A 21,197-nucleotide genomic window follows, 5' to 3' on the forward strand; every position below is an offset into this window, starting at 1 on the left:
CTTGTGTGCGTCCCCGGGTCTTTGAGTAATTATTCGGCCTTCACACCGTGGCTGCGGGGTCACCACCGGGGTCGTGTCGGACAACCAGACCGGACGCGGACCAAACTGTGGACGGGATTAAACCAGGTCCGTTTACTAGGGACGGCAGGCGGCCGAGCGGAACGCAAGTGGGCAGCCGCGGAGCCGTCAGCGAAGTTCCCGAGAGAAAAGCAAGAGCGGAATGCGTGAAGGAGCGGTGTGGATCCGAGACGGCGTCTCGGTTCCTTGTCGCCGCATTACCGCACCTATACCTCGTATAATTCGCGCGTTTTGCGGCATTATAGTATATACTACTGTACACGTTCCACCAAAACAGGAACGAAAGCTGCTTCCTCGTTTATATCCTCAATCTTGGAACCCCGTTACAAGTTCCAGTGGTTCGAAGGGACCGCGTTCCCGTTGCGTTTTTAAGATTTGAACGGGTCGTTACGTTAAACTTAGGTTTGCGTAGTTTGGTGAATTGCTGCGCTAGATCCGTAGAGAAGATAAAGCGAGCGAGTGAAATTATCCGCGTCGAACTACGTGTCGTGTCGCTACGATCTCACTTGTTCCGAATATCTCTAGGACACTCCCCCATCCCTTGAAGTCGGAGGTTCAAATAGTCCATAGTAGAAAAGACAAAATTCCTACTGAATTCGGTTAAAATTGTAGATTTATAGACAAAGAAAGAAAAAAAACTTTCAGCCTTTCCACTCTGGTTAAGAAGGAAGACCAGCGAAGCTGTGCTATGGTGGGAATGAAGCAATGGCCGGCCGCAAGTCGGCAAGCCAGAGGGGAAAGGCTGGAAAGGTTGTCCAGAGTTTTGTGTCATCGTTTGTTTGCTGGCGGACACGATATTGGGGAAGCTAGCCCTTAACAGCTCCGCTGTGAAAAAGAACGCCCTTCCATCTGCCATTCTCTCGAAAACGACTTCCCGTTCCACTTTCACGGATTCAAGATGCAATGCTGGAACTGCGTTTAGGGGAAACGTATACCTCCCTTCCTCCTAAAAAGCTAGCGTTCGAGGTACGTCGTTTCTTGGAACTCTGTTCCGCACAACGCTGGACTATGCGGAACGCAAATAAGTTCGTCTGCTTCTTCCGCGGGGGCTGAAGTGACGTCATATAACGCCGACTTCTGATTGGCTCTGATTGGAAGGACAGTGGTTAGCGCCAAAGCTAGATGCCTCGAGGTCTACCCACTATCCTTCCAACGGAGCCACTCAGAGCTCGGCGTTCTGACGTCACTGCAACTCCTGCTCAAAAAGCAGACGAACTTGCTTGCGCTCCGCATAGCCATATGGCGCCTGGAACGCGTCTCTGACTGATGTGTCTAGCGCTCATGCATCCAAAGCGGTCCCGAAGTAGCAACCGATGACGTAACAAAAGCCTTTGGGCTGTCGGACGTCGCGATCCTGGCGGTTGGTGGTACATAGTCCCGGCCAAAACTAGGAGCGATCGCGAGCGTCGCTGTCATGGCGGAGTCCCAACTGGTGGCCACTGAAGCTTCCATGGACTGTCACGCTGGAGAGTGACTTGCAGAACAGGCGTCTGCATGCCACCGTTGCATATGTGGCTCCGCCAGGGTCGCGATCGGAAACAATGTGACACTTATATATGATGTCTTCAGGCGGAAACCGAGGGACTCCTTTTTGAGGACGCTGTAAGCAGTACTCCATTTGAAGACGCGTCCATACAGTCCCCCCCTTTTCTCCCCCCCCCCCTCTCCCCCTACAAAAAAAAACTTAAAAAAAGCTCTATTTTTGTGCAAAAATAAACGATGCTTAATTGTTTTTCGCAAAAAGACAACAAAAAATGTCCTAACTTTTGATGTGTGTGTGTGTGTGTGTGTGTGTTTTCTTTTCTTTTTTTCTTTTTTTTTTTTGGGGGGGGGGGGGGGCATTTTGTAGTATTGTAGTTCCCGCGCGTCATGGGTGGTGGATATCTCAAAGGTGTACGATTCAGTCGAACGCGCCCATTGTCGTGGCTACAGGAACTGGAGCAGCGTGGCGCAGGAGAGGAAGGGGTGGGACCTCTTCTGAAGGAAGAGGGTGACGATGATATGGGACGGGCACGAATCGGACGAGGCGGGGAGGGAATCGCTCCGCCATCGCGTGGACAGTCAACATCGCCCCACAAGTGCCACTTTAGCGCCCGGACGACAGGGAAACTTGGGGACAGAGAGTGATTTAGCGGCGCACGGCTACTCAGATACGCGTTATCCCACGGCGGCAACTTGGGTGGCACTACCAACTAGAAGACGAGGCCTGGGCATGACGTCATCGCTGCTGGGCCCCCACACGCTCCAAAATGACTCGGACCAATCGTATCACTGTAATGGTGACCGAAAGACAGACTCATAACTGTCTTGGGCTGCCAAAGGCATGGTAGCGCTTTTTTGGACGAGGACAAAAGAAAGAAAGACAAGACAGACACGAGCGCTGACTGCAACTATTTAATCAACATGGAAATGAGGCATATATACACGCTTCGATCCTATCAATCAACCAACCCCAGGCTCATAACTGTATTAGGGCTGTGCGCGGGTTAAAAATTGACACGCGTGTTCCCAACCAAACTTTTTAAAAGAAAACATTTTCCCGCCCTTTTACTGGCCCTTTAATATCAGTCAGCGAATTCCATTCACTGGTGCCTAGAAAAAGCGGGGAAACTTTCTGTTGATTAGTTGGCGATTATGACGGTTCAATTTTGAGAGGATTATCCCACCGTAGATATGCAGGGTGTGATGATAATGCAATTAATGCAAAGGTGCAAGCGAGCTGGACAAGAATGACGATAATAATCCCCGAAGAAGGGCAACAAAGGACAAACACGAGTTTCCAAACACAGCTAGGTGTCTGGTGCGCGACCGGCCGGAATTCGACTGGAACCAAGGACCTCTCCACTGGAAAGCGAGAGGTCCCTGGTTCGATTCCAGGGACCTCTCCGCACCAGTCACCTAGCTGTGCTTGCAGATTTCTGTTCGTCCTTTGCCCCCTTGTTCCCATTTTCAGGGATTCCTATCGTCATACAGGATGTAATTTTAATTCGAAACAAATTTTTAAGAAGGCGCATTTACGGCTACGGGAATGCCGTCTTCATTATATGTTTATTGATCTCGGCAGGCATTCGAGTTGGGAACAGCCGTCAGAGTCTGGTAAGTAATCAATTAAAATTTGTTCATTAACATTTTAATTAGTTATATAGACATAGGGTTCCAATACTTAGAAACTTCGTCATTTAAAACCACTAAATCAGTAACCTTCGGAACGACCTTTAGCGCGTGAGAGCCTTGTACCTGCTCCACGAGTCGTAACTTTAGCGCACTTCTGCGCTAAAGTTACCGCTCAGTCTTTCTGAAAATGACTGATTTAGTGGTTTTAAATGACACTCAGCAAGTTTTTTAACTGGAACCTTATGTCTATTTTCACCGATTAAATAGTTAATTAACGTTAATTTTCGTCAATTACTCACCAGATTGTGAAGGTTGTTCGCCCCTCGAATGTCCACCAACCTCAAGAAACTTGTAGTGAAGACGGCATTCACGTAGCAGTAAACACGCCTTTTAAAAAAATATGTTTCGAATATGAGATAACACTCTGCATGTAGGAAGGAAGATGACAATGGATGGGTCTAAAATGAGGAAGGTTACTGCTGAAAGCGAAAAACCGCAAGCAAGCTGGTGAAGTAACTTCACAATGGAAACCCCAAAATAATAGAAAAGGTGGACACACACACACAGACACACACACACAGACACACACACACACACAGACACAGACAGACAGACAGAGAGACAGAGTCTCAAAACACCGGTACTGATTTTATTTCACATGGTCACATTTATACAGTCCTTTCCCGAGGTTTACCAACCTGATCGTAATAACAAGGGACACAAGAAGCAGCATCCAATACTAGGTGGCAATTAATGCAATTAATTACTAGGTGGCAATAATGCAATGCAACCCGTGCCTCCAAGAGTTCCTTTCTCCAAACACGAGAAATTTCTTCTTTAAACTTCTATAATGTTTCTCGTTAGAATTTCGAGTTTCCGGCGAAATTTTGATAGTCATTGATTTGCCCCACAATTGGTTCTAAACATTAAGACACGTCTAAACTTGTGCGGAGTTGCGGTTTTTTTACAAAATTTGATCCAAGGAGCTGAGAAGTTTTAGTGGTAACACTGTAAACGTGGTCAAATGTTGTACGTAATTTGGGGGCAGTATAGCTTGTTGCCGTCTAGTTACGACATATTTGATTGTGTGAAATGATTGCTAAGGAAGCAGACTCCAGCGAAACAAAAGACAGCGCGCAAAATACTGTTTCTTAGGAGAGCGTGGGAACATTTGAATGTTGGCTTTGGCATTAGCTTCATTTGGCGTTTTCTCGGTAACTTTTTTTAAATTTAGATATGATAAATGGCACGCCGGGAAGAGTAAAGTTGGGATATTCCGAAGAGGTGTTTAGATCGGGTAGCTCGGAAAAGCGCCTGAGCTGGGAGCGTGTGGTCAGGTTTCGTGTCGAAGCAGACGAACGGCTGAGAGCAGCAAGAAAACAATTCCGTCTGCTCTCGCAGACGATCCCCCAAGAGCTAAGTGTACGCCCAAGCGTGGCGTACACGCTTTCGCTGGTTTATCCTTGTTTGCTCTGAGCGTGTTCGTCGATGCGGTGCCGAGGCACAAATCGCTTGGGCGGAAAACGCGCAATCTGGGACGGTCTGCATGCCGCCCTGGAGGTGCGCGGCCAGTTCGTTCGCAGGGTTTGGCATTCCATTCGACGCGTCAGTATACAATAGCCAGTGCCAATGGCCTTCTTTTTTTTTTGCCTTTTTGGCGCTTTTTATAGCCACGGCCTTTGGCCACATGTACAGCCGAGACTCTCCTGCACACGGACTGCGTGCACACTGCGCACTATAACCGTCACACCGTGAGACGTGACAGTGTTGCGTGACGTCGTGTCGTCACGTAACGCCGTAACGTATAGCTGACGAAATTTCCCGCTAAAGTTAGCGGCGAAATTTCTCACCGCTACACGCCCGGGGGTCCTCCGCGAAACGTCGCCGATAACGGCTGTCACCGTAAATAAATTAGTCGCCGTTAAACCATTCATCGATTAATCGCGAGGTTCATCGGTCAATTGCCCGACATCGTGACAGTCGGCTCGTTCCGCGGACGAGGTACGCGATAAATGGCGAGTTGATAAATGATCGCCATTAGCCTACGGTGTGTTCGCGGAGTGCAGCATTCCGTCGCGTACGCTTGAACTGGATCTTCCGGAGGGCCCGGCCCATCCAGCCTTCTGATTGGCTGCCAGATGTTGGCCATTTCGAGGCCGGGAGAAAAAGACGAGCAAATAAACGAGAAAAAAAAAACGAACGTAAGTTTTCGGGCCGAAGGTGATAAAGGTGTTGGTTAATTCGCTCGGGCTTTAAAAGTAGCCCCTAATCTAGTCTGTGAGTGGGTCACAGTGGTCAGATGAGTTCGCATTCGTTGTGTCGTCGCGTGGTTATGCGTGGCAATTTCGGAGTTGTCTTGTTAAGATGAAGGCTGGAGCGAGTTGGTGAGTCACGTCTCGTTAACCCGTATTCCGTAAATATGGAGCTTTATAAACGAGATTCAAGGGACACCAACTGGGTGAATGCGCGCGTTTTTGTCTCGTTATTTTAGACCACTCACGTTATGGACGATTTTTTTTTTTGGGGGGGGGGGGGGAAGCAATGGGGTTCATATTAACGAGATATGACTAGGCTAGGAACGGTGCAAGCACAAGGATGTGGGCACAGCAGGCCGACAGACAAAGGAGGCAAACAAGGATGCTGGCTTACAACTCTGGTATATTTGTCTTTTCTTCGTGAGAAATAAGTAGAAGAGTAGTACCACGCGAAAGTCAGCGGCCATTGTTTGTTCGTTTTGTGTGTCTACCTGCTGTGTCCTTAATTGCCCTTTTGCGCTATCATCTTTATCGTAAAACCATAATTCAGGGTAAAAACAATCTCTTGAAAGCGTACACGCCGCATTGTTTACGCAGTGATGTGATTACTGGGCCATTTTCGCCGAAATTGTGCCGAAGTGCTTACCCTGCTACATTTTACCAAAATGTGGGTAATGTGTGCCAACGCTGCGCCGAAAGTTAGAATTTCATTTTATCGGAACAGAAACTAATAGCTCAGTTGTCGCTACACTGCCAGATTGTTACCGTAAGCTTTCACACATTTTCAACACACGTGTGTATCGCTCTGAATAACGTGCGATTTGAGATCTTATCGATCACGACAGAGTACCATGAAGTTTCGAGTTATTGATCAATATTTGCCGCCTGTTCGGGCGGTTCGATTAGCTCCGTTGAGTGCGCTTCTCACCGCGCAATGGTGCACTACAGAGAAGCTGCTCCCGAAAAGTAAAAATCGCGATTCGGTGTTTGTGGCTTCTCCGCAGCGAAGCCTTGGGCTGAGGGGTAAACACTCTTCCAGGGTGGAATGGTAGACGACCGTGCGTCGTGTCTTCAAAAAATAAATAAATAAATAATAATAATAATAATAAAAGCGAATGTTGATTGACAACATAAACGTGGGAGTAAAATTTGTACAATAAAATTGTGTTTAGTGAGACTGCAACGTTCTGACAAGTTGCACGCATCATTTTCGCAATTATGTTTTTTTTTATTCGAGATTTAGGGAAGGGCAGTTGGAATTTTGTTATTGGGAAAGGGTTGATGAATCGCAGTGATTCGGTGTAGCTGGGCTACACTATAGGTTTATTTATTTGTTTCGTTAGCAGGTCTGAAAAGGCTTCCACTTAATCGTGGACACAGTCAATAAAGTTAAAATTTAAATTGACGAAGTGTGGAATGAAAGCTTGGGAATACCATACATAAGTTTAGCTGTACTTTTACGGCATATTTGCCTTCAACATGCTAACTTTTCACCATCATATATCTCCTCATGTAGGATGCCGAACTAAATTACCTTCGAAATTTAATTATAGGCTGAGCCGTAGATGCTAACAAGTTGTTGCACAGAAATAAATAAAAAAAAAAATTGAATCACTTTTTTTTTTTTAGGGGAGGGGGGGAGGGAAGGGGGACAGGTTAACGAATGGATTTCGAAATAGTATTCGCAGTGGAATAAAGAGTTTGCTCGTGATCTAACGGTGTTTTTTGCTGCTCCAAAATGGACTTTTGGCTGCTCCAAAAGTCCATACAAAATCTGTGTGCAGACATGTTCGAAGTATACAAATATGGAAAGCAAACATGCTTCTAAGATGCTTGAAACGTGTCTGCAGATGTCATCATGCCTTTTGCATGATGCAGTGTGCACAGCTGCGGTATGCTGACGATCCTTTAGCGGGTCCCTAATCCTCCTACGAGAAGTCAGTTACGTGCCACACGCATCGCATACAGTTGTTGCGTTCAGAGAAGCAAAAAAATAGAGACGGCGTGACGCACTCACGGTATCACAACCCTGGTTACCGCTCCGTCGTTTTATACTGTATATACTCGCAATTCCTTTTTTTTTTTTTTTAGAAATTATGGTTTTAGAGGATTAGGTATGAAAACACATGTACGCGTTGCATGGATTTACGCGCGACTATGACAGGCTTTCGAGCGAGAGGCTCGTGCCAGCGCCCGGAGTGTACAGAAGGATCGCTGTGAAACCTCGAAGCGGCCATTTCTGAAAAAGGCGCATCGAAAGAATTACAACTGTGTTGCGTTGTTCTGGTCGGTATTTCAGCGTTATATCTCGACGTCGAAGGGTCGCATCTCCAAATAAGCCTCGGTACAGGCAAGAATCGTTTGATATTGCGATGAAGCAGTTTTCCGCCGAAGCTTCCCCTCACTGCATCCGCCACATCCTTTTCTTTACCGTTTTTTGACACCTTTCAGACGACGAGGGGTGTTCCACTCAACAGCACCCTATCACTTTTGAAGGGTGTGTATACTCGTAAAAAAAGGTGCTGAAAGGGTCTAGCCACGGTGTAAGTCTCTGGAACGGCCTTTTCAATCCCTTACGGGTGTAAATATCTTTATTGCGCTTTCAATCAATTGAGCACTCCCGGCTGTCGGACACACTCCGCGGTTTCGCATCCGGCTTCATAATTGGGGCTCATGGGTCAATATATCGTACTATCTACGTGTACGTCCGTGAAAATACATAACCTCCTTTATTTTTTCTTTCTTGTTATTTTTTTTTACTTTTTGGGGCACCGTTTCGCATTCAGGCACTGCGGTAGTATTGTTTGCTCGATATACGTGAGCCGGGCGAACTGCTCCATCCCAGTTTCGTATTGGGGCGATCGTCTGCTAAGCGTTGGGCGTCGATTGGCCCCTTTCGGCGCGCCGCGGTTTCGCATTGCATTCGTTCTTGTTTTTGCTTCTTTTTTATTTTATTTTTTATTTTACTTATAGTCGATCGTCTGTGTTCTGATGGAATGTCCGCCAAAGAAGAGAATCCAGCTTGGGTGTCCAGCGAACCGTAGACCTCCTCGGAGAGTCAGTAGGGGTCAGGCGGGAGGCGAGACCGGCGGCAGGTCGTGGGAATTAAGCGCGTCGCGTAGCCGTTGTTTCGTATCTGGGTCGGGAAGGGGCCCAGGAGGGAGACAGGCGCGGCGGCGGTGCCGCCTCTGCTGCCTGCCGCCGACTAGAGAGCCTAGATTTAGGAGAGGGAGCAACTCGAACAGGAGCGTTGGCAGTTTAGTGGCGGATACCTCATCCGCAAGTTCTATACTTAGTTTCAGTTTCAGTCCTGACGCGGCCGACGCTACGAGCTAATTAAGGGGACCAGTCGAGCAACGTCAAGTGCTCGAGTCACTAGGCCTTTTCTGTGATGATGCAATTTCGGCGCTGCTTGATTTGCGCGATCGTTGCCTCGGCAGCGGTCGGACTCGGAAGTGAGACGGAGTAGCCCGTGCGCATCCGTGAGCTGTCCAGTCGCGAGGACAGCAGATAGCCGGTTGTGATTGGCCAAGGTCAAGTGCGGCGTTGGCCAATCACAGCCGCCGGATTTGTCGCCGACTTTTACGCCAAGTGTCCAGATTAGGGCCTTAGATTAGGGCCCCAGACGGAGAAAAAAAAATATAGGAGGCGCTATCAAGCGGCTCCGGTGCAGCATCAGACTTGGCTACTGCGCAACGGAGGCGCACAGCTGGGCACGCGGCGGCGCCAGTGCGTCTGCCGCGGCTATGACGTCACTCCTCTGGAATGCGCAGACCGGCAAGGCGCGCGCGGCGGCGGCGGCGGCTCCGGCGCGCCAGCTGTGCGCCGTGTGACGTCACTGCTTCTCGCGCATGCGCAGCACGGTTCTCCAGGAGCCACGCGAAACTGCTCAACCTCGACGAGTGTGGCTCACGCTACAAAAGGTTGGAGCGCGGAGGACCATCGACGCTTTCCGCTCCTCCTCGCACAATGTGTCGCGAGCGCGGCCCATTAGCCACGTGAGCTGGATCGAGCGGTTGGAAGCACTCTCAGATCGGGGGGCCCACCGCAGCGAACGTCTCGGCGCCGCACCTTCGCCGGCCGGCCGCAACCCGTTCGCTCCGAAGAGGACGTCGTCTTCGGCGGCCAGCGTCGGCCCATTAGCGGGAGGCGAAGCGTGCGTGTGGGCCGATCGGCAAAGCACGTCGGGACCTTGCTCACGGTCGCGTCTTTGACGTACGCAGTGTCTGTACGCGCTACGGGCCCTCGGCACGATGTCTCACTAAAAGTTTCACTCTAAGAAAAAAAACAGTAGTTTTACATCCATTTGTCCTATACAAGGCAGCCCAAAACTTAAGTCCGACGAACTGCGCGCTGCCGTCAAACTGAGGGCCTCAACTTGTACAAGGGGATCGAAAACGGTGCAAGATAACTTATTAAACAGCTAAAGTACTATAAAAGACTGTAGTGAGAAAAAAAAGAAGAAAATTGAGGTTTTGCATTAGTGCCAAGAAAACTCCGATTAACTATTTTTTTTTGTAGTCAGTAACACGTACATTAGCTATTTTAATAAGTTGTACCACTCGGCTATTAATCCCCTCAAGAAACTTGGTACCTTCGGATTTGGGGTGTATTATATGGGAATGGGGGGGGGGGGGGGGGGTGGTAAGTACTACTACACCCCCTATTTTTGAGAGTGTAGAATTTGGTCTCGCCGATCGAAGTGGTGATATAGAGCCTTTTCAAAAGTCCGGGGAGCAACATTGACTGTCGCCATTTCTTGGACACGAAGCGAATACGGTTGGACCCGAGCCCTCGTCAAACGCTCGCGCAGTACTCGTTTTCGATGGGTCCAATGCCTGCTCCGACTGCGTGCCCAAACAATAGGGGACTCGAATCATTAACGCAGTGGAGATGGCGCCCACCTCTGAAGAGGCACAGAATGTTTCCTTCTGGCCAGTCACTGATACTTGCCCCTCTGAATTTTCTATTCTAAGTACACAGGCCCCGGAACCCTCAATCGAAAATTTTCTAGCAAAAGGGACTCCCCTGGGTTTCCACCCCCATTAAGACTTGGTGCCGAAAGTCGGGCACCATAATTCCCTACCTCATTATATCTTGAGCAGCTATCCTTCGGGCGAAGCTCTTAGACTGTCCAGTGCTCAGCTGTCTAATCATCTCCTCACACCGGGTACATTTCCTGATCTATCTTTGCCTCGCTTCTAAGGACCTTGTTCGACGCTTCGAAAATCCTTTGTACCATAGCGTCCTCGCCGAATCCCATGGCTTCGAGGAAGTCTTCGTGCGATGTTAGAAGGTGGTCGTCGAGCACTGCACATTCCGTAATGATATGGGTTCGGTCGTTCCTATATTCCATCTCCGCATACATTAAATGCGCGCTAATAGTGCCCATATCCTGGTCTTCGGCTCTATGCACTCTCGTTCTCCCCCGCCCCTGTGCTAGCCTCAAATAGTGGCGCACTTTCCCTACACTTGTTGAATATTAACCCCGTTGATCGTCTCGCTTTTCTTTGCTCTGTATACATATGCAAGGCTGGTTTCTTCTGCACTCTTGTCCCCCCTCCCCCCTTTCTATTTTGTTTAACTTCATATGACCTTGTTCCCCTCCCCAGATTCGAATGGATTGATGCATTCCCCTTCTGCTCACCCTTCTACTCGGTTAATGTTTGCGCCGTCTAGCCCCCTTCCTTTTTCTTTTTTTTTTTTTTGAAGTACGAACAATTACTTCTTTTAGAACAATACTTCTGACTCCCCTTCCGCTCCTAGCTCCAGAGCCGCCTTGGTTGCTTCGGATTTGTTCATATGTTCCTCGTGCGCACGATGTATCGAAGCCTCGCACCATCATGCGTAAAATTTTTTGCTAGTATTCCGAGACTGGTGGCATGAGGCTTCATGAGAAAGATACACTCTATACAAGAAGTCACGTAAGAATGCAGCATAAGCAACAATAGTGCTTTGTGCTGTCTGCTACGGTTTGAAGTCGCACACTACGTACCCATTTTTTTGTTTTGTTTTTAGGATAAGTTTCGGTGTTAACACGCGGCTCTGCTGTTACGCCGCTGCTGCTAACGCGGCGCATGCGCAAATGCCGCTCCTCACGCAAATCTGGTTTCGACGCGCACTCACTGCCCACAGCATGCAGGAGTAAAGGCGGGTTTTGATCGTAAACAGCGCGTATTCAGAGGCAGAGCTGCAACTGCCGAGCCGGCGGCTGGAGAAAACAGAGCGAAGCCAACGTTTCGGACAGCAAAACAGAAAAACTCGTCGCGCACTGACCGACATTGGCCGGCTGATGCCGCCGTCACGGCCTCGCTTGGATCACGAACACACATCGGCGAGCTGAATAAATAATAAACGCTACCGAACAAAAGCATGGATCGTAAGAACGAACAATCGAACGGTGCTCACGGAAACGTTAGAAAGGAGCTTATCACCCGTGTGAACAATACCGAGTCACTGGGTTGTGAACGCATGTTCTCATATTTCGTGGGAGAGAACGCCTTTCATACGTAGCCCAGTAGAGGGAGATGGCGTCGCTCAGAAGGCGATTATTGGAGGGGTCTTTAAAACCGTATCTTAATTGACCGTCGTTTCGAGGTAACAGGAGAGTACACATCTTCCGCAATATCTCTGGGCATATCGGTCTTGCGTTGTAAGGGTAAACGTTGCTCTGCTATAGACCCCTTTTGAAAGACTGCCCTCTGTTGTGAAATGTAAGGGCGAAAACGAGCCGCTTTAAATTGGAGAGTTTTCATAGACCGCGTTTCCCGCTCCGCTATGCCCTTCTATATTGCGCTTGCGCGCCGATAGCCTTGGCTGTAGAGTTAACGTATCGTAGCGGGTTGCGGAAAGCGTTGCGGGATGGCGAAAACGATCTACGAAAACTCCCTATTGAACGCTACAAGAAAAACCGAGAGTTTAAGTAAAAACTGCACAAACACTAAAAGGTCTCGATCGAAACCTTTTAGTGTTTATGTCGTTTTTACCTGCAGTCTCGGGTAAAGTCCCTGGATAAGAGCTTCCTACAAGTAGCGACATTCTTTGTAGCGCCGACTGCGTGACGGTGCAGGTTCTAGGAAGCGAATGGCGGCGCACAGCGGAAGACTGAACTGAATGCCGCCATTTTGTTCCAGCGGAATCTGGTTCGTCATTTTGTATTACCTGTCGTTATTTGTAGAAGTGTCAAGGGATTTTAATCTCGGGGTTTTTGTCGTGCCCTCTGTGGACAGCTGTGGAATTCCTACACAATGGCGGCCTAAAACCGCAACGTCACGGCGCACTTTATGCGTTTGGTTGGATTAAAAGGCAACCCCCCCCCCCCCTCTTCCTGCCGAAAAAAAAAGTTATCAGCGCAGTGACGTTGCACTTTCAGCGTTCCTTGATTGGCTCGTCGGCTCCTATCCTTGGCCGCGCTCCAACGTTCGCTATCTTATGGGATGACTTGCACTTTCCACGATGTCACTTGTTCCGCCATTGTGCAGTGGTTCCGGCATTCTGTAATAATCAGCGCGTGACTTTCGGAAGCGTTCTGTTGACTTAATTTTTACCGGATTCTGGCTCATATAGACGTTTCCACGGTTTACAAAAATCACAGTCCACACGTGCCAAATCACAGTCCATCCAGTGCTTGCTCGAAATTGCGGCCAGGCAGGAAGTGCGCGTGCACAACACACAAACACAGCAATGAGCGCGCCCTCAAACGCTTCTATGAAAAGGTGTATACACTTGCGACAGCTTACGACCGTGTTCCCTAAAACTCGCGCATCCTTGGGTTGTGGGAGTGTGAGGGGGAATGTGTAGACCATCACGCTGCTCCAGTGACTCCACCCGAAGTCATGCTTGATGACTTCATTTAAAGTATATTCTCTCTCTCTCTTGCCGGTACGGCACAGACACTTCACCTCGCGGTTTCTGCGCTCGCCCTTGAGCAAACGTGGGCTTGTTGGTAAACAGTAATTTATCTTCCCAAACACACAAACAAATCGCGGGGTATGGCGAACGAGATGCGCTTTGTTTCGTCTCTATTTGCTCGCTGCTGCAACTGCTATTCGACGTTCTTTCTGACGCGCGCTCAATTGAGATAGAGCGTGCCAGTGCGTTCGGACGCGTGTATACAGTCGCGTGCGCGTTTCGGTGGCGGGTCGTGCGTTAGCTTGACGTCGTGATCGCAGTTGTCGCTTTCATCTTTCGGAGACTTGAGACTCTATATATGTCGGGCGAAAAGTGAGCAACTTCCCAGCTCCTCCCACGTCCGCCACGCTGCACTCGCTGTAAGGTATGCGGCAACGTGAACGAGTGAGTCAGCAGGGGTGGGCAGATTAGCGTCAGATTAGCGTCAGGATGGATGGATGGATGAATACGGCTGAGCCCTTTGGATCGGGCGGTAGCTTACGCCACCTAGCCATTTTGTTTTACCATTTAAGCTTAGAATATTTAAATGTGAAATCTATATTCACTCCGCAGTGCAAAGAAAGTGAGGCTATGAAACCCCCTTGCCATCAGTGATTAAGAAAATACCTAGTTTTCTCTCGATTTCTGCCACCATTCACTTAATCTTTGCTTGGTAATCTCTACAGTCTTGAAATCCACTCTCCCTTCGCTGTCTCTAAAACCCAATGACTTTACTAAATCTATGTTGTCTTCGGTAGGCATAGGTTGAAGCCCTTTACAGTAGAGTATCAAGTGCTCAGCCGTCTCGTCCTCCTCTCCACAAGCAGTGCACACTGTATCAATTTCCTGGTACTTCACTCTGTATGTTCTGGTTCGCAGAACACCCGTTCTTGCCTCAAACAGCAATGAGCTTCCCCTAGAATTGTCATAAATGCTTTCTTTGGCAATAACTCTTTTGTTTAATCTATAGCTTTCCAGAGCCGTCTTTGTCTGCATTCCCTCCAGCTACCAATCTCTTTCTGTGGCCTTAACTTTCTTCTTAACTGAGACTTGCTCTTCGGTATCTTCGCTATAGCCCAAAAACTTTCCTCTTAATTTCCTAGTGCGCTGTCTCCACTTTGTGTCTACACTCCTCATGTATAAATAGCTGAAAACCTTTCGTGCCCATTGCTCCCCGTCCATTTGCCTCAACCTATCCTCAAATTCTACCTTGCTCACCGCTTCCCTGCTCTCAAATGATGCCCATCCCATGTCTCCTTGTACTCCCTGGTTTGGCGTTTTGCAATGTACCCCCAAAGCCAGTCTACCTACTCCGCACTGTTTTATTTCTAGTCTCGCATGCACTTCGGATTTCATGCATAGCACTGCGTTTCCAAAAGTCAAGCCAGGCACCATGACCCCTTTCCAAATCTCTCTCACCACCTCATACCTGTTGTAATTCCAAAGTGCTCTATTTTTCATTACAGCTGCATTTCTGTTGCCCTTACCTATTATATACTTTTCATGGTCTCTGAGATATTCTGCACCATCACATATCCATACTCCTAGATACTTGTATTTACTAGCTCTCTCAACTGTAATATTCTGTATCTTCAGCCTCTCAACTTCATCCTCGTTAAAAATCATGACTGCCGATTTTTCGCTACTGAATTCTAAACCTAATTCCTCTCCTTCCCTACCACAGATGCTCATTAATTCCTGCAACTCTGTCCTGTTGTTAGCCATTAGTACAATATCATCCGCATACATCAATCCCGGTAAGGATTGCTGAATTTTTTGGCCTAGCTTACTGTAAGAAAGGTTGAACCCAAGCCCACTCTTCTCTAGTCTATCCTCCAATCCTCTCAGATACAACATAAACAGCAAAGGCGATAACGGGCACCCCTGCCTAAGGCCTCGTCTTATCTCTATTTTCCCTGTCGCCTTTCCTTCCCATGTTATAATCACCTTGTTATCTTTGTAAATGTTCCTTAATAGGGCTGTTAGTCCTTCATCTAGGTTTAAGTTCTCCATTATGTCCCACAGGTTTCTTTGGTTCACATTGTCATAGGCACCCTTGATATCCAGAAATGCCAGCCAGAGCTGTCTGTTTTCTTTTTGCGCTATTTCTATACACTGTGTTAGAGAAAATAAATTGTCCTCCAACCTTCTTTGTTTTCGAAACCCGTTCTGTAATTCGCCCAGTATGCCCTCGCAATCTACCCATTCCTCCAGTCTGTTCTTTATAATCTGCATTACCAACCTGTAAATAACCGGTGTCACGGTTATAGGACGATAATTCCTAATATCAGACTTATCTCCCTTTCCCTTATATATCATACTCATCCTACTAAGCCTCCATTCATCTGGAATATTTCCTTTTGTTATCATGGTACTCACTACCTCCCTTAGTTTTGCCTTAGATTTAGGACCCAAATTCTTCACCAGCTTGATAGGGATACCATCTGTGCCTGTCGACGTGCCACTAGGGACTCTTCGTTCCGCCTTTTCCCATTCTCTTTGTCCAAAATCCGCGATGTCACAAACTGGACTGCTACTTCCTTCGGTTCTCCTATCTTCCACATGTAACCGTTCCCGAAATTTCTCCTCCATCACTGCTCCTATATATTGTATCGCATCATCTCCCTCTAATTGATCTCCCTGATGCGAGAGTATGAACCTCTGTCTAGCTTGCGTTGTTTCACCGAGTGAGTTCAAGTGCTCCCAAAACTTCTTGGCAGCGTTTCTATCTTTCTTACTTACATTACTCATCCATTCCTCACCCTTTCTCTGAATTTTCGCATTGATCAAACTGGATGCCTCTCGGCGACATGTTATAAAATTGTCCCATTTTCTTTTTACTTCCGTTTCGGACTCCCCACTACGCTTGGAATACCTGTGTTCTCTAGAGGCTTCCTGACGTTTTTGTATCGCTTGCTTCACTTCTTTGTCCCACCAGCTTTTTGGTCTATGTCCTTGCTTCCCCTTTCGTTTACTCTTAACTTTGTCTAGTTCTAGAGCAAAAAGCCTAGTTAGGCTCTCATAGGTCCAATCTGTATGCCGGTGCCCTGAAACTGCTGCCTCTATTCTTTCAACAACTATTTCCAACTCTTTGTCGCTGCAGAAAGTTTGCTTTGAATTATGTTGTCTAGTTTCAGGATTTACTTCTCTGGCAAAATTCAGCTTAATACGTTTGTGATCACTACCAAGACTTTTGGAACCTTCTTCATCTATTTTCATTACTTGTAACTTACCATATATTTTGTGTGACATGAGTACGTAATCTATAGTTGAATGCAGATTGCCAGTTTCCCAAGTTATGTGCCTGTCACACTTCTGGCTGGTATTACATAAAACTACCGTAATATCCCGAGTCATCGCCCATCCCCGAGCCATCGCCCACCCCATTTTTTGGGCCAATATCAATTTCCGAAAAAACACCGAGTCATCGCCCACCCCTTCAAATACCCCAGCGCGGACTCTGCGATCCGCGAACACTCATCCTACCCGAATGACGCGGCCGCGGACCTTACAGTTGGAGGACGTCCGTGACAAAGTAAAACGAAGGAGGGAATGACACTTCTTTTTGTTTACGCATTTCCTCCGTGAGCGACCCCAAAGTGGTCGTGTATCCGTGCGAAAAGAAAACGATGGAGATAACAAAATAAGAGCTTGTTAATGTAACCGCGGAGTGTTAGGTCAAAGTCTGTCTCCGCCGAAGTAAGGTCACCGCGAACCCGCTCCTTCTTCCCGCCCGTCGCGACCGCGGTTGTGCAATATTTTAGGCAAAGCCAACGCGTAAATAAAGCTTTGCTGGAACGCCCTACACAGACGTTTGCAGAGCGTCCCAACCGTGCATTGATAGCCCGCCGTGCACGGACGCACGTATGTACGCGCCAAACAAGAAAGTTGCGCAAGAGCTTGCGATTGACAAGGCGCCCGACTTGGCCCGACGCCAAAATATTTGCCAACGCGACCGCCGGCTTTCCCGCTTTCCCAGCATTGCTCTTGGTCGCTCCTTTGGTCCGCTCGCTCGCTCGCTCGCTCGTTGCGCCTGGTCGGTTTGTCTATTTGCTTGTAGACTTTTCTTTTTTTTACTAACCAGGAGAACATAGTGCTGACATTCTTTCACGGAACAAACGTTCGCGCTATATGCAGATCGGCGGTGTTTCTAGCGCGTATGCAAGCAACGGACTTCGCTATAGTAAAATATTCTTTCGTGAGCATTTTTTTCGATAAAACAATGAAACTAAATCAAGTTTTGAGTTTGATGTATCTCTTGTGCATCAGCGCTAGATACGCAGAGAAAAATAGGCGGTTTTTTCCGCTTTATTTCAAGTGTTTGTGTTCACCCACCGAGACATGGCCCACCCCACTTTTTTAATGAATTTCAGGCGGTAGGGGGGTGGGCGATGACTCGGGATATTACGGTAAGTCATGTTTTTCCACCAGTTCTAGTAATATGCTTCCAGTTGAGTCCGTATACCCATCCAGACCCTCAATATGGGCATTCATGTCTCCCATAATAATTATTTCGGAGCCTTCCCCTAGTTCACTAATGTCTCTTGATATGCAATCAATCATTTTTCTGTTTTCCTCTTTAGCACCTGTCCCTGTCCATAAGTAAACCACTCCAAGGACTGTTGATTCCCCAGCGACTTTTCCTTTCAGCCACAAATGTTCGGCGCACTCCTTTCTGATCCTTTGAAAGTTCATATTCTTCTTTAAAAATGCTCCAATTCCACCTCCCTTCCTCGTTCCCTCCATTCTGTCAGATGAACCAACAGCAGCGCCACCTAGCGGTGTGACGTCAACAGCCCTCTGATCTGTCCCTCTCTGTTGAGTACTCTGTACCCTGTCCCATGCAGAGGCCCCCTCTTTGGCGGGGCTCGGGGGCACTGCGGCGGGGATGCGGGGGCCCTTGTGGTGACGCCGTGCAGCCATGCGCGAGGACGACCTGGAGGTGGCGCTCAAGGTGGTGGTGGTGGGCAACGGCGCCGTGGGCAAGTCGAGCCTGATCCAGCGCTACTGCAAGGGCGTCTTCACGGCCGACTACAAGAAGACCATCGGTGTGGACTTCCTCGAGCGCCAGCTCAGCCTGCGTGGCGAGGACGTGCGCCTGATGCTCTGGGACACGGCGGGTCAGGAGGAGTTCGACGCCATCACCAAGGCCTACTACCGGGGGGCCCAGGCCTGCGTGGTCGCCTTCTCCTCGACGGACAGGCAGTCTTTCGGAGCCGTCGAGGCCTGGCGCAAGAAGGTACCAGCACGGGCTGTTTTTTTCCCTTTTCTCGAGATTACTTTGCCTTGTGTTTATTTCTTGATATCGCTAAAGCCGCACTAGCACTGCAGACATGATGACAAAACTATCTTCAGACATGATTCAAGCATGTTCAAAGGTACTTCAAACATGCGCGCCTGCAGACAGTTCTAAAGTGATTAGCTTCCTTAGGATCTTGAAGCCGCCACTCAGAGGTATGTTTTTGGCCGTTTAGTTTCCCCGCTAAGTTTCAAGGGATACTTCAACGGAATTTGATATATAACCGTCGTGTTAAGAAATAGGCTGAATATGATCCACAATATTCGTAAATGACAATCGCACGTTTGTATTTTGAGCCTGATGGCTGTATTTTTTGTTATAAACGGCTCACTATGGCAAGCGCTCGGAGAGCAGCCATCGGAGGGCACGTCACATCCGCCGCAATCGTGACGTAGTTTGTCTCGGGATGAGGACAGCTGCGACGAGGCTGACGTCGTCAGCCATTCCAGCCACCGAAGCTATTGAAGCACGCTAGCGATCGGGCCACCGCAACTAACCGCAAATCTGCTTTTGTGTGAATTTTACCCAATCAATATTTTGCTACAGCGTCACATATATTTTTAATAAAGTAAAAAAAAACGCAACTGCCGGAACCGAAATCGAAACTGGACTGATGAGGAAGAGGAAATAGAGAGGAGGAGAGAGGTGGCGAAAGTCACATGCCTGTGGTACCTTTTCACCCCAAACAACGCATTTGCAGCTTTTTAGAAGCCCCCAAAAAATGGGTATCATATTTATTTTTTATTTTTAATATTGTGTGCGTGCCTTCGATGACCTACGACTTTGATTATATTTGGTAGTTGTGTCTCAACCTTAGAAAACGGCCTGTGACCACAAAGAAGAGAGTGAGCGCGACTCAAACCAGCCAGTTCTCGATCAGTGGTTTTCGGGCGGAAAGAAACCGAATTTTGAGCCACAAATTCTGTTCTGGGTAGTTGGGCTCTCATATGTCACATGCAACTAAAAACCTCGGCGAGCATAAATATCCTGTCAGTGTCCCTTTAGTCCGGACGCAGTTGATGATACCATGTAATTAGACCAATCAAGCGGCGTCAAAAGCGCGAGTCACTAGGTCTTTTTAGTTTGCGATTGGTTCGTTGATGATAAAACACTACAGACGAACACCATGACGGTGCACTTTTGACACTGTCTCATTGGACCCATCAGCTCGTAGCCTCGGCTGGGTCTGGAGTTATGGTGAGACGAAGTATAGCTGATCTTGGCATCTGCTCCAAAAGCGTCAGTACCAATATTTTGCCTGGTACAGAACCTGCTACAAAATGTCAAATGCCGCCTTCATCCTTGCAAACGTCTCCGCAATTGGTGTTTCTGAGTTCCATCGTTGGTACAGCCACTCCCCCACGCTTCTGAGGTTTTAGGACATCAAAAACGATGCCACCAAAGAATTGATTACATTCAGATGATTGAGGCACATGGCAGAAATTGTTTGCCGTCATGTTCAAGAACTACCTACCATTAAACGGCGTTTTATGGTGATGTCAATGCAGTACCCTTATAGGGTTGCGCCGGTCTTACCTCTTAGGACATTTTAATCTAGTACTGAAGAAAACATTCCTACACTTAGAAGTTATATTTTAAACCGCAGAAAAAAGGCATGATTCGAAAATTAAAGTGAACGGGAGTGTGTGGGATACAATCCGGTAGCTTTTATTTAATTGCCCAAATTTTAATACAAATGAAAACTATTATTCTAATAAATATTGACGTGCATGACACTTTGTGGAAGTAGTTTCTAAACTCTGCATCAATGTAACACGGGCTGTTGAGGTGCACACTTTATGTGTCTGGGTTCAGCACAATTGACAGGATTTTGAATTCGCTAACCAGAACCTGATTTCCCACATTCAGGTTGAGAATGAGTGTGGTTCCATCCCAATGGTCATTGTCCAGAACAAGATTGACCTCATGGACCGGGCTACTGTCTCCAAGTGAGTTTGTCAGACACCCTGAGGAGGCCTTCGCTGGGCCATCCAACTGGTGCGGCCTAAATGACTGTTTCCCTCACTTTATTCCAGAGAAGAGACGGAGGAGTTGGCGCGGAGGATGCAGCTCCGGCTGTACAGGACGTCTGTCAAGGAGGACTTTAACGTCAACGAGGGTGAGCTTCGTGGGCCAGTGCCGTTTGAGTTTCACTGCTTTTCGAACAAAAGCCCGTCCACGCACTTGCGTTTGCTTAGGACCAAGCTCTACTGGCGCCATCTATGAGGTGGCCCTGGAACTGCATGTCACTAGAGTGAAGGTTTCGCGGTATTTGTGAGGTCAAAGGTACATCCTATTTATGGAAAATGGACCTTTCTAACATTGTTAAAAACTTTTCGAGACAAGAAAAAAAGAACAATGCACGAAAAAATAGGAAATATACGGAAACACCAAGTGTTCCACGGCTACTCTATAGGTGGCGCCAGTGTGTTATCTCGTCATAAGAGATGACAAGAATTCAGTCGTAAGTAACCACAAGTGCGTGAATCATCCTTAAGGTAGTCTCTCTAGCAGCACAGAAGTCGGGAAAATTATTGCCCGTTGCCCAGCCATTACTAGGC

At 47.9% G+C, this 21,197-nt stretch overlaps 1 protein-coding gene across 1 annotated transcript in view; it reads left to right on the plus strand.

Moving 5' to 3' along the window:
- The window catches only part of LOC8032590 (ras-related protein Rab-23), a 37,520-nt gene that overhangs the window by 8,718 nt on the left and 7,605 nt on the right, over positions 1-21,197 (plus strand). Inside the window, exons 2-4 of the mRNA XM_002410342.5 lie at positions 18,185-18,576; positions 20,506-20,585; positions 20,673-20,755. Of these exons, the coding sequence (XP_002410387.1) occupies positions 18,259-18,576; positions 20,506-20,585; positions 20,673-20,755 (481 nt within the window). The 5' untranslated portion in view covers positions 18,185-18,258. The remainder of the gene's footprint in view (positions 1-18,184; positions 18,577-20,505; positions 20,586-20,672; positions 20,756-21,197) is intronic.

This window comes from Ixodes scapularis, unplaced genomic scaffold (assembly GCF_016920785.2).
Source record: "Ixodes scapularis isolate PalLabHiFi unplaced genomic scaffold, ASM1692078v2 PGA_scaffold8__174_contigs__length_109621045, whole genome shotgun sequence".
NCBI lineage: Eukaryota > Metazoa > Arthropoda > Arachnida > Ixodida > Ixodidae > Ixodes > Ixodes scapularis.